The 13,559-nt window shown below is 34.5% G+C and overlaps 4 protein-coding genes across 4 annotated transcripts in view; 3 read left to right on the top strand and 1 right to left on the bottom strand.

Annotated features, from left to right (window-relative positions):
* LOC100184790 (serine-rich adhesin for platelets-like) overlaps positions 1–4,630 on the top strand; it is a 32,053-nt gene extending 27,423 nt beyond the window's left edge. Inside the window, exons 55-59 of the mRNA XM_018812200.1 lie at positions 87–294; positions 838–973; positions 1,349–1,479; positions 3,739–3,898; positions 4,338–4,630. Coding sequence (XP_018667745.1) covers positions 87–294; positions 838–973; positions 1,349–1,479; positions 3,739–3,898; positions 4,338–4,395 — 693 coding nt within the window. The 3' untranslated portion in view covers positions 4,396–4,630. The remainder of the gene's footprint in view (positions 1–86; positions 295–837; positions 974–1,348; positions 1,480–3,738; positions 3,899–4,337) is intronic.
* Positions 4,631–5,261: 631 nt separating this feature from the next.
* On the top strand, positions 5,262–6,218 carry gat-like (zinc finger protein). Its single transcript, NM_001078443.1, is given in 1 exon segment — positions 5,262–6,218. A coding segment is annotated over 1 exon segment (681 nt). The 5' UTR covers positions 5,262–5,299; the 3' UTR covers positions 5,981–6,218.
* Positions 6,033–7,598, top strand: LOC100182421 (transmembrane protein 170B-like). The gene is made up of 3 exons (XM_009860542.3): positions 6,033–6,300; positions 6,606–6,776; positions 7,178–7,598. The coding sequence occupies exons 1-3, from the start codon at positions 6,255–6,257 to the stop codon at positions 7,306–7,308; spliced, it is 348 nt and encodes a 115-aa protein (XP_009858844.1). The 5' UTR covers positions 6,033–6,254; the 3' UTR covers positions 7,309–7,598.
* Positions 7,599–8,313: 715 nt separating this feature from the next.
* Positions 8,314–9,743, bottom strand: LOC100179289. The gene is made up of 2 exons (XM_026834902.1): positions 9,225–9,743; positions 8,314–8,906 (listed from the first exon to the last, which is right to left on the bottom strand). The coding sequence occupies exons 1-2, from the start codon at positions 9,620–9,622 to the stop codon at positions 8,606–8,608; spliced, it is 699 nt and encodes a 232-aa protein (XP_026690703.1). The 5' UTR covers positions 9,623–9,743; the 3' UTR covers positions 8,314–8,605.
* Positions 9,744–13,559: the final 3,816 nt, after the last annotated feature.

Below are 13,559 nucleotides of genomic sequence, written 5' to 3'. Positions count from 1 at the left end.
CGCCACGTACAGATAAAGCACTTACATTCATTCATTCAGCTATAATATATATATATATATTTAATCACTTTTTTAAACTTTTCCAGGCCACTGCTTTATTCAAGAACACTGGTACAGTGTTGGTGTCATTCACTGACTTGACCCTTACAAGTGGGAGCGTTATCGCAACTTCAGCAGCAACTGTGGCGAACGTAACAGACTCCACATCCACACAGACCGCAATCCAAGCTTTAGTCACTTCTAACTCGCTCCCTGAGTTACAGAACACATCATTGTCGAGTTTTACAATGACAAGTAAGTTTCAATCTTTTGCACTTATAATACAAGTTTAATAATCTTCATAAGGCATATATATATATACATATGTGTAACAGAAGACTATTTGTAATTATAGAAATTATAACGTAACGGTCAGAAAAAAAAAACTACTTTTATATCGTACACACTACAACAGATTAAAAACTTTAGATTTGGCTATATATATATATATATTTATATAACAATTAGCTGATGAACCGAAAAAACACTATTTTACAGCATGCCTGATAGCAGATGTGACAAAATAAATATTATGTTACCACACATCTGCACTGTTAAAAAGGCCTATTTGAAAATGCTTAAACAGATATTAATAGCAGGTTGTTTTATTTATTTTCATGGGGTTTTAAATATAGTTAGGTATTAAAACAATACACCTGTTTTCATATAACTTGATAGATTTACTTGTTTTCATAAAATTAGTAAAAAACTCAATTAAAAAGTTTTACTTTTTGAGCTGTATTTATTAAAACATGCTACACACGGAGTTTCCGGGTAAATTTCGCTTTCTATTTCCAGATTTCGATGAGTGCACCAGCAGTGTATCAACATGCGCCATTAACGCACAATGCACAGACATTACCCAACACCCTGGTTATACTTGCCAATGTAACCCTGGACTTACAGACAAGAACTTGACCAACCCTGGAAGAATGTATGTGGTTTTTTTGGGAATGACGCGACACCTTTAGTACATAATGTCCAAATATATAGTGGGGGAAGACGGGAGACTTTTGATACATTGTATCCAAATATATAGTGGGAGAAAACGGGACACCTTTAATACATAATATCCAAATATCCTGACCGTGACAACAGTGTGTAAGAATTGTCAAGATATTACAACACCCTATTCAACAGAGGTTATAACAGTGCACTCTATCAGTTTGCTAGAGTACATCATAATATAGTAGGACAGGAGAAGATGGGACACCTTAAGTACATAATATCCAAATATCCTGATTGTTTTTTAAACAATTAACAACAGTGTGTAAGAATTGTCAAGATATTACAACACCCTATTCAACAGATGTGTATCTGAATGTTTAACAAATGGCATCCCTTACTGTTTGAATGGGGGAAGCTGCATAGCTACATTGAATGGAGCACCTAGATGTACTTGTACACAGTGGTATCAAGGCTTACGGTGCCAAGATCAAAGTAAGACGGTTTTATTGAATAAAATAAATAGTTTTTATTTTATCTTCTTTTTTTTACTTTTTGGTGTTTTATAGTTTTATTTTATTCATTTTTTTTAGTTCATGTTACCAAAATTTTACAATAATTTATTGTTATGCTTTTTATTTAAAAATAAGTTTTATTTAAAAATAAGTTCAGAATATTGCTGCATAAACGCTTGTATATTTTGTTCCCAAAGCCTCATTTTTATGACTAGATGTTAAACATAGCAGTATAGACCCACAAGCACGTAGTATATAACACGCTTTATTGTAATTTTTGTTGTTTTTATTAATTTTCAAGCACTTAGTTATTTTTGAGCACCGTATTGTAGAAACACGGCACTTTAGTTTATACTGTTAGATACTGCACCACACAAATATTTGTACACCAGTTTATATTAAAAGCTAGGATATCCTATAGTATATTAATATTAAGCATGTCCACCTATACAGTGATGCACAATCGTTTATTGAACAGTGTTGCCCGTAGTTTTTACCGTAAAATCGTGTTATTTTTTAGTTGTGTGTTTGTAGAGTTTAGAGTATGTTTTTGTGTGTTGTTTTTGTGTTGTAGAATATAGATAGTAGCAGTTTTTTACGTAATCGTGAAATAGTGTTGTGTTTTAGGTTTACTAACATTATTAGCTCACTAGACACTTCATTTATAAAAATGGGGCAAATGTACCCCTAAATAAGTAACCTCCAATTTATATATATTAAAAATAACATTTATATGCTCTTTTTTGTTAAGTTGTTAAGCTAAAAAAATAACTAAAATGCAAATAATGTCATAAAAATCAATCGATATTTATATATTCTGTAAAAATTTCAATTCAGATAAATAAGTTGGTTGTAAATTCATCTTACGGAAAAATCCAGCTTTAAGAACGTATAAATATTTCCAGCACTTAAAGACTGTATTTTTTTTTCTATGGCAATTTCCAGATACAGGTCTAATTGGCATCGTAGCTGGGGTGACTTCAGCCATTGTTATCCTGTTGGTCATTATTGCTGTTCTAGCGTACAAGTAAAAATGACTTTATATATTTTTTGCCACCTTTTACGCATGCGCTATTTTTTTTTACCCATTTTGCATGCACTATGACACTTATGTCACTGTAATTTACACTCCGCAACACCCATGATATATATATATATATATACACATGTAAACATTTATATATATACATGTATGTCTTAATTTCAAATGCTTGTGCATGAAATATGTATACAGCCGTTTAAACAGAATGGGGATACTGCATTACTTTAACAGCCAGAAGCTTGTTGCTGAAATTATAACTGTATTAATTTTACCAATAGCATGATAGTCTCACTACTTTATATATATATATATATATTTACAACTGTGCTAAAACTGTATTATTAAACCGTATAGTTTTTTAATAACATTTTCAATCTTATTTTACTCAATAATTTAACATTACTTATTCTATCACGTTATTTCCTACTCTATACATGATTCCAACTTTGCTGAAGCTTTATTGTAAACTTACTCCATGTGTGTAAAACACCCTTTTTAAAAGTTTGCAACTTATTTCCCTATTGATTTAAATTACCACTACCTTATTCATTTTTGATTTTTCAAAACTTTTTGATCTAGTGCAGCTTTGCAGGTCTCAATGAGATAAATTGCTTACTGGTCTTACTATAATATTACTTATGTAGTTAACTAGTTGTACACACTCTGTGTACATAGATTAAATACTAAAGTAGACTTCTTTTACATTTTTCTGCAAATAATGAACAACAATGTAAAAAAGGTAAAATTATTTGACATGGTAATGTAAAACTTGCCAACTAAAACAGATTTTGTAATTTGTTTTAGTTTTCTGTGTAAAATTAACACTAATACACAACTTTTACCAAAAAGCGATGATTATAACAGGATAACGCAAATAGATTTAAAGTTTTTTTTAACTTTATTGCTCAAATATCATAACACAAACTTTAACAAATTAATTCTACCAAAACACTTATTCCTTTGGTGGTAAAAAATAGGAAATTCTTACAAACTATTTATACTTCTACTAGCTTTATACATTCCAAATTTTACATTTTGCCCATACACAATTCCCCAAAAATCAGCTACTAATTTTTTTAATGGATCTCCACATAAACAGATCTTATTTTTAAAAAATGATTGTCACTATAGTGGTAAAAAAAAACTTTAACCCAAATTTTTACAACTAATAACTTTGGGCTGTCTGAATCTCCACAGATACCGATCTTATTGCAGCCGTCGCAGTCGGGGCTACGGCCGCGATTCTCTTGGTGATGGTGATTATATTAGGGATTATAATACTTCGAAGAGGGCGCGTGAAGAAATCGATAAACTTACAGTATAGTGACCGGACAAGGATCTCAAGAGGAAAATACAAGTAATAGTTATTTTATTTTATATATATATATATGTATATACATAATAATAATGATGTTTGTTTGTGTGTTTAATTACGATAGCGATATAATAACTTTTTAGGTGTAGTGTACATGTATACAGGTAAAATAATTTTGAACTTTAGTTTATTGTATGCGTATTGGTGTACAAGGTGTTTTATGCTCTCTCTATATATATATACGGAATACGTGTATCTTTTTCGCGAGGCAATTAACAGGAACTTAGTAATAGGTTGTCCAAATTGTCAGCCATGCATAAAACCATCACACTTAAAGTTACATCCGTGGTTACTATAAGTGGGCACGAGGTGTATGAAACAGAACACCTGTGTTATAACTCATAAAGTTATACTGAAGGACAAATACACCTAACAAGTTTTATATTTTAAGATAATCAACAAATATCATGACTTTTTTCAGAAATTCTTTTGAGGAGGAAACAAGAAACACAATCGTAAATGACTATGATGATGTTTAATCTACCAACACTAACACCCCTTTTGCTGTCTAGCTCATTCATATAACATTTAATTTTAACATATATCAGTTCGTTTTGGTAATGTAACAAAATGAAGTCTCAGTTTAAATTTTCTATATTCAAAAGTGTAGCTGCCTCTGCTTGAAATGTAATATTTTAAGTTAGATGTAAATCTTGTAGTTGCTCTATCGCTTCTTTCTTCTGTAGTAAAACAATAAAAACAATTTCTATCGAACATATGTTGTATATTTGTAAAATAGGTAGATGTATTGAAGTTTTTAAATACTAATACATAGTATGGTGGGGAAAGATGGGAGACCTTTTCATTCCATATTTTTCGTCCCATTTTGTAGTAAACAATGAAAATTTCAAGAATTATAAAACCGTATCCTCACAACTTCCATAGACCGTTGTTAATTGTTTAAAACACCAGGATATTTGGACATTAGGCGCTAAAGGTGTCCCACCTTCCCCTATCTCACTAAAACTGTTAAATATGCGATGTAATCTGACTCAACTAGGACGTGTCTGATATTTTTAAAGATTACGAATTAGTTCTGAAAGTTTATTACATAAAAGGAGACAGGATAACTTAAAAAGTGTTACTGTAAATCTCATAGTTTCATATTTATACTCCCCGTAAGATAATGCTGAATATTATCTTGTGTCTATGAAACCGGTGGTTACCCAGATAAGTTTAACATTTTTTATCGTGTTTTCTTGTTTAATTGTTGACTAAATGTAGTAAAATAACATTATTTAGAAAGGTAAATTACTTCTTTTACGCTTCCTAAATCTATAAATTGCAATAAAAACGACACTTTTCGTCTGTAAATCGAGCTAAAAGTTGTACCTCCATTTTTAGCATTAGGTTTCGTTTTGCAGCGCTTATTCGTTTTGTAATATGCCGTTCGGTGCTGCACCTGTATGTAAGCATTGCAGTGCGGAAGAAACACCAATATGGCGACGAGAAGGCAATGAATTCATTTGCCAAACCTGCTTTGTAAAACAAGGAATAAATAAACGCGAAAAGACCGGGGAAACAAGCAACGGCAATGGAAGCAAAAAAAGCAATGGTAAAGGCAAGAACTCTCGGTCAAAAATAGCTAGAAACAAAACTGTATCCAAAGGAAAAGGGCGTAGGTCAATTTTTAAGAACAAGTTTTTTTCCAAGCGACTTACACCCACACTTTCTGGTACAAGTGTGGTAACAGATAGTGTGTTTTATAAAGGACAATATTACCAAACAGGAGACATTGTATCTGTTATAGATGAAGACGACTGCCTTCCATATTATGCCCAGTGCAATGGTTTTCTAACGGACGAATACTCTGAAAAATACACTTCATTTACTTGGCTTATACCCTCCAAAAAACTGGACCAAGACAGAAGTTTTGACCCGAAAAACTTTTACTTTGGCCCTAGTGATGATACATTGCATTTAATGGACGCAGTAGAGTTTGTATGTCACGCACCTACTGATTATTTCAAGCCCTCCAAAAGTATTTTTAACACTTATCCGTCTAGGGTTGATAAGAATTATATTAGTGTCGATTTTGCTCTTTCTGATACTGAAACTGCCTAAGCTTAACATTCCTTTTATAAATACACATGCTTTGTGTTAACAGTAATTGTTGCAGTGCAGTCATTGCAGAGCACCATTTAATCTACTTGTCTTTTTCTGTCAAAATATTGTTATCTTTTAAAAAATATCACAATTTCAAAAAGCTTTACAAATTTTGTATATTTTGCGTTGTAGCAAATTGTGTTGTAAATTTGACTACTTTGATAGATAAATTCATTAAATCAGCATCACTTTTCAGCAGGTCCACTTTAAAGTTTGATTTAATGATAAAAACATGACATGGAATATTTTATCAACAGAAGACATAAAAGGATTTGAAAGTTAGTAGCTTTTTAATTTGTTCTGTATTCTAAAGCTTGTATTTGATGCAAGGCATACACAATACAGCAAGGTTCATCCAACTAGAGTATAACCATAACTGTAAGACACTCAATGATGACTAGTTTAACCTAGTGGCCACTAATGGGCTGTCCAAAATTTTCAGTCACCAAAAACCTAAGCGGTACTAAAAACATACATACGCAAATCAATGCTTGTATATCTATGGAAAACAGGAATTATATAATGTCTAACATTGCCCTGCCGTGCAATAAGATGTAAGTTCTCATAAATTTAAATTTTCTAGACATGACGACATGGATATTCCTCTGGGTGCTTGTGTCATCAGTTATAGTTCATGGGGTGGCTGCTCTTGCAAGTTTCTTGGCATTACACAAGAATAAGCAAGGCAGATGGTACTCACTTGCTATTATAGCTATGGGTTTCATTATGCCTTTGACTGGTGGCATTTTATCATGTGAGTATGTATTGCTTAAAATCTTAAAATTTATGGTGACTTTGGGCAAATAATATAATCAACCACAAAGTTATTTACATAAGACAATCCAGTGGTGTTTTATGAGTTGTTAAATAATCAGCCATACCCTATTCAATAGGAAACATTTAAAATAGTCATCCACAAAGTTGTACATGATAACTCATAAGTGGCATAAGGTGTTGAAACAGAACACCCATGTTATAACCTGCCACATGAAGTTATATAAGCAACATACTTTCTATTCTGTGTGGGTGAGGTCTCGCAACATGGGACACCATAGGTTCTAGGATTTAGGCCAGGATTGGCACATGGGGTAAAAATACGTTCAATAATCCAAACATTCTGATATATATATATTGTTAACTTTGTTATCATTCAAGGTGTTAGCATTGCTGGAGTATATCAGTCCCTTGGTTGGAGCATGGCACCCAGGATGGCATTAATATGGGGGGGTGGCCAAACTGTATTGGTTATCTGGATATCTCTGTCAAGATTACTGCCTACTATTTGAGGAGCATGGGCCAGTGTTGCCAGATTAAAAGTGAGTGGGCACAACACACTGTGAGAGCACCTGGTGGTTTTGGTTTTGGAAACACTATTTCAGCACTGATTTTTTTATTTTGTAAGAACAGAAACGTTAGATCAAAAGTGAACATTTTGGATATTATTTATTTTACGTTGCTTTTGTTTGACGCTATGTATCAAAATGTTTTTGTCATGGAGTTTTTATGTGCAATACTGTATTACAGCCTGTCCTCGCCTAGTGTATCATATATATTATATACATTTGCTTTTCTTTTACATCATTTTGTATGCAAAACTGAAGATTAAGATTTTATTTATATATTGTATATTGAGTTAGTTGACAGAAAAATCTGTATTAATTTTATTATAAAGACATTTTCGCGCTAGTTAGGTTTCCTGCGTTTGTGTTAGCAGTTTCATTACATATTTACATTATATGTTAGAAGTTTAGAAATAAGTTGGGCTGTTTGCATCAATGGTCGGGTGTCGGCTTAGTTGTTAAATTTCAGACAAGTTTTGGCATATAAACTCATAACATATAGAGGGGAAGATGGGACACCTTTTTGTTCTATTTTCTCGTCTTATTTGATATTGAACAAAGAACATTCAAAGAATTATGAAACCCATAGCTATAATAGAGCCCAATCTCGCCTAATCTCGTAATTTCCGAATCATTAGTTTGTACTGTGAAACAAAACCCGTTTCAGGACAGTACACTAAAATGATTACCGTTAGCAAATATTTTAGCGTAGCGAAGTGACGTACATGGGGCAAACCACTTTATTTTGAACTTGGGCGCTGTATCCGCTTACTATTTCGTGCGTGAAGTCAGACTGTTTGGTAATTTTATAGTACGTTATGACTTTCCTTGGATGGCGGGGCCACAACAGTTGTTGTAACACGGGTGTTCTGTTCCACACACCTCGTGCTCGCTTACAAGCAATATCCATCTTACCCCACAGTATTATCTAAGCAAAAAACAACAAACGTGTAAGAAAGGTAGTTTATTACAAAACACTTGAAGAGTAAAAAATACTAAAAATATCAACGACAATAAATAAAAACGAGACACATAAAACATCAAATGCCAAAAAATACAAGGTTGACCTGATCCGCACCCTTTTCAATACGAATTTCTTTTAAAGTAAAGCACGCTTGACTGGAAAATGACTAAAGAGAATGTACTGCGTAAAAACAGCCTTAAAATAGTAGTTTGGTCTATAGCAGTGCTCTTAGTCAAATACGCCTACCCCGTCTCGCTACATTGATCCCAGATTCATTTATTATGTTCGGCTACACCCAGCCGTTACTTCGTTATAATCAGGGGGTGTCTCTCCACCGCGTCTCCCTTTTGTGACGTCATAATAGCTTGGTAAATCGTCCCCTTTTGTCGGGTGAGATTTTTTGAAATTTCGAAACGAGTTCCTATAGGCTTTCACAGTTCTGACGTCACAGGGTCGTTGATGACGTGACGATCCATCTATTATGACGTCAATAACACCTGATATCGTTCTCACTCGTGATTGGCTGCTCCATAGATCATACGTCACGGCTACGTCACCTTGGCTTATATCTTCAACATACCTACAAATAAAATTAAAATTAGTATCCAAAAATATACTTTTTGTTTAAATAGAGACATTTGGTGTCATTTTAGGCGAAATGTATATCTTCTACACCCGTCGCCGCGATACATTGGTTAGTCTTATCTCGCCTAGCCCAGAGTTTACCGATTCGAGACTCGGTAACGCTACCATTGGGCATGTCGCTCACTAAGCTACATACGTGGTAACTTGTAAGGGCACGAGGTGTATGAAACAGAACACCCGTGCTAAGACTGTCATTGCCTGCCACGTCAGGATAAACGAGTTACATTCATTCATTTAAGGTTAGATTTCTTACCCTTCGTCTTCAATTTCGTCATCTGTTTTCTCTTCTGCGAATGTCTTGCAAAACGCCACCACCTTTTTTATTTTTGCAAGGAGAGCCAAAAATATAAAAAATAACGCCAAAGACGACCCAACCACCACCGTCTTCCATGCTTCTTCTTCGGTCTTGATTTCCTCTTCTTCCCCGGGGCCTCGAACCGAACCCACCGTAGTAAGATCATGTGTTAAAATATTCGGAGTAGTCGAACCCGAGCCCGACCCCTCTGAAATCTTTATTGATGAAGAATTGGTTTCGAATCGGTTTTCAATTTCACGAATTTTTTCAATTAGCGAAGTCCCGCCTGCGGTTTTACATAAAATCACCCAAACAGCGATATGTATAAACCTACCTATTACAGCGTAAGCGCCCATAGCTAAATATGATCTGCTGATAAACAACAATATTAATCACGGTCTAGAAAGAAAAATACCTGTAAAAAATCGAAATTCTAGTAAATATTTTCAGCTGCCTGCTAGCCACGTATATTACGCCACAAAGCGAGGAATTTAACCTTCTTAATTGTGACGTGGCTGACGTCATCATTTCCGTTATATCCTTAACTTGACACTTAAGGATTTTCTGGTCGCATTCGGCAGTATACATGCACAGTTCAATAGTATCTGAACCTTGCGTTTCGAAACCAGCAAAGCTAAAATGCCAGTAGCTAAAATGCCACTGTTTTGTATACCCGTGTCACAACGACTGTCGCTGCCCTGCTGCCACGCGCGAATAATTAGGCTTCGTTCATTCATAAATATAATGGGTAATGCCTTCTCTCGCGTACTTCTTTTATTAAAGATCTTCTCACGGCCATTTTATTCTCTCATTACGATAGAAACATGTTTAATTCTTTCACCCTACTTTAAAATACATTTCTGATCAACTAGGCATACAGCGTGTTACCCTGTTTTATATATTTGAATATAAACGCGTCTTGACTGTTTTTGAGTATGCGCAAGCAGTACGAAATACCTTTATTGAGAAAATACCCTACGCTTTAAAACCGCTAAACAACACTTAAGCCCGTGGCTTGCGAGATTGCACCATTTGTCGTAATTATGACATACAAGTTCAGCTTTCTTAAAGCTGATGAGGCGAAATGGGTTGGTTGAGTTAGATTACGCTGAAGGCGTTCTACGAAACCAGCTGCACTGCAAGACAAAATTTTACTTGGTAAACAGAATTCATTATAATTTGCTATAGCTGTGATTTTGTGTTTAAGACATATAAAAATGTGGGGTAAGATCTCATAATATCCCTGTTTTCTGAGCGTGTTTTAAGAATTAACAACACTATTTTAATTGTGAGCATACGGTTGTGTAGTTCTGTAAATATTCTTTGTTTACTACAAAAAAAAAGAAAAACATTACCCTAACCTAGCTGTATATATATACTTCTCAGTAGTTAAACCTTTACTGTAACTCTACCCTGAAATAAATATAATACTAAACTAGAAACCTTTAAAATTGGCCAAGTTATATAACCGCCGCTACATACCCAAGACCACAGTTTATTTCAATGCGGTTTTACACGTGAAACAGACGCCGCTAAGCAGATGAGCTGGTATGAGCGTAGCCTTTTTAGCAATTTCTTTGTGCTTGACACGTGGTAACGTCTACGCAAGTTGACTAGAAACAGGAAATTGACATAATACGACTAACTAGAATTTGAGACTATTCAGCGGAAAAGTACACGGAAGTCTTTATACAGTTTTCTCCTTTCTCGTCGAAAACTTATTTGTGTATAAACTAAAATACGAATAAGTTCTTCTTACGCAGTTATTATTTATCTACATATAGACTTTTCGTTTTTCTCGTAATACTTCTTTCGTTTTACCAATTAAACACGACAACAAAGTAATTATATTTGCCCGGCGTGTAATAAGACACGTACTGGTTCATAAAAATTAAATTCAAGTGTTTATAACTCGCCTTCTAAGCTATTCTTTAAATAAACCTTAAAGTTAAGGTATCTTTCTTTTGTATAGGTTGGGGTAAGATGGTCCATGTTTTTATTCTATTTTCTCGTCCTATTTGGTGGTAAACAAAGAATGTTAACTGAATTATATACCCGTATCCTCACAACTCAGCGTTGTTAATAGTTTGTGCTAACGTTATCCGTCTTACCCCACATTCCTATAAAACTAATCTTTTTCACTATACAGTTTCATGCACGCATTTAAAGACATTGAGTTGTCTTCGTCAGCCGTAAACCTTACTATATGTTATGCAGCTGGATATCACATAACCTTCACCGGCCTCACGTTCAGTGTCTATTTTTACCACCATTCTCACGCAGGAGTAACCGTCCAGAATTCGAGTCGCATTTTTCTCCTCGAGCGAAAAACATAAACACGCGAATCTCGTGCTGTGACGTCACAATGATAGCGCGTATTTATTGCTTCTAAGCTTACGAAAACACAAGGCCTGAAAATTGGGTCAGATTATTTGTTTTTTGTTTGTGTGTTTGCGGGCAAGGTCTTGAACCATTTGATCCACTTCAGAACATTCAGCAATAAATAATACGGACCAATACTTACACAAGCGCTTGGTCGGCTATCTGTATCACGATAATGAGCACATTATATTAGGGTAGGGGAAGATGGAACCCCTTTAGCACATATTATCCAAACATTCTGATCGTGTTTTAACAATTAACAACCTATAATGGTCGTGGGGATATTGTTTTATAATTCTTTAAATGTTCTTTGTTTTCTACCAAATGTGACGGGAAAATAGAATAAAAAGTTGTCCCATATTCCCCACCCTACTATATATATCTCGATTTTTTTACTTATACTGTTTTCTATCCTATATGTTGAGGTCTTATACAGCGTGACACAGCACCTAAGAATTAGGCCAGAGTAGCTATTACCCGGATATTTAAATTGTTACACTGACCAATATTTATTGAGACATAGCGCTGTTTCTACTTTACACCAACATCCGTGACGTCACGGCACCAAAAATTTGCGTACGTGCACATGGTGGCGTAAGGCCTTTGCGAGCTAAAATTAACCTTTTTACTAAACCTTTACAAAGATTGCTTTGGTATTACTTTTACTAAAAGTAATAGAACAGAAATTACCATATAGCCTCCGGCTTAAGGATGACACGCAAAATCGTAAAGCGGTCCATATTCACCCATATTCTATTCTGTATGGGCGAGGTCCTTGTTAGGCCTTGGATTTAGGTCAGACTTGGCCCATTATTTCCCAACACCTAGACTGCCATATAAATTTCACCCTTATTTTTGTATTAAAAACCTAAATCTTGCTATATTGCATGAATTGTTAAAATAAAACAAAACAGTTTGTATTCTTGTTTACCCCAGTTAAGTACACCATATACATCTATAAGTACATTGACACCATTACATAAATAGACCATTCATAAATAAACCATACAACAGAATATGCTATAAGCTCGTTTACCATCCATAGGCCTCTAACCTCAACTATGTGCCGCGGGCTCTGCGGCCAAAACACGATTATTAGATTAAACGAGCAAATTATTTTGTGTTTCGTTGCGTTGATAGAAACATAATACCCTTATGCTACCGAAACTAAGTTTCGTCTACACAGTTTCAACAATTTTTGTTTTGAAATGTTGAAGAAAAGATTAATGTGTTTTGTAAAAGTTTTTTTTTAAATGCTCAAAAATGCAAGTGTTTATGTGTATATGTATATGATACATATATATATATATAGTAGGATGAGGAAAGACGAGACGCCTTAACCTCGTAATATCCCAAAATTGTGAACTTATTTCAATCACCGGCGGACCATGGGAGTCGTCAGGATACGGTCGTTGAATGTTCTTTAATTACCAATGAATGGGGCAAGAAAATAGAAGGGAAATGTGTCCCATCTTCCCCCACCCTACGGCTCAATAATTGCTTGACAGGGACGTATTTATCTGTAGACACACATTAAACACGGATTCCAGAGACACATTAAACACGGATTCCAATATATTTAATTGTTTTTTTTTATAAATGCCTTAAAGTTGAATATGAATGAACGTATACTTTATCCTCACGTAGCCGGAAAGCGACAGTCGTTATATAACACGGATATTTCAAAAACCTCGTGCCAGCTTACAAGTTACCACCTATGTTACTTTATAGGTGATTAGTTTCAAAAGTTCTTGACTTTGAAGGGCCCTGGTTATGCCTGTTGTAGCCATTCAATAATTAATGCACGACAATACGCTGGGTGTTGTATAACCTTCACAACGAAGCGGTGAACAATTTATGAAAGCAAGTAAAAGCAGTGAACAAAAGCATGTATCGCTTTGAATAAATCCT

Source organism: Ciona intestinalis, chromosome 6 (assembly GCF_000224145.3).
Source record: "Ciona intestinalis chromosome 6, KH, whole genome shotgun sequence".
Classification (NCBI taxonomy): domain Eukaryota; kingdom Metazoa; phylum Chordata; class Ascidiacea; order Phlebobranchia; family Cionidae; genus Ciona; species Ciona intestinalis.
This window is presented reverse-complemented; position numbering and strand designations above follow the sequence as displayed.

Excerpts from the sequence above, each read along its gene's own strand:
- LOC100182421 (XM_009860542.3), top strand. The coding sequence starts at position 6,255 with ATGACATGGAATATTTTATCAACAGAAGACATAAAAGGATTTGAAA. Across the intron at positions 6,301-6,605 it reads AGACATAAAAGGATTTGAAA|ACATGACGACATGGATATTC; the intron begins GTTAGTAGCTTT and ends TAAATTTTCTAG. Across the intron at positions 6,777-7,177 it reads GACTGGTGGCATTTTATCAT|GTGTTAGCATTGCTGGAGTA; the intron begins GTGAGTATGTAT and ends TTATCATTCAAG.
- LOC100179289 (XM_026834902.1), bottom strand. The coding sequence starts at position 9,622 with ATGGGCGCTTACGCTGTAATAGGTAGGTTTATACATATCGCTGTTTGG. Across the intron at positions 8,907-9,224 it reads GACGAAATTGAAGACGAAGG|GTATGTTGAAGATATAAGCC; the intron begins GTAAGAAATCTA and ends TTTTATTTGTAG.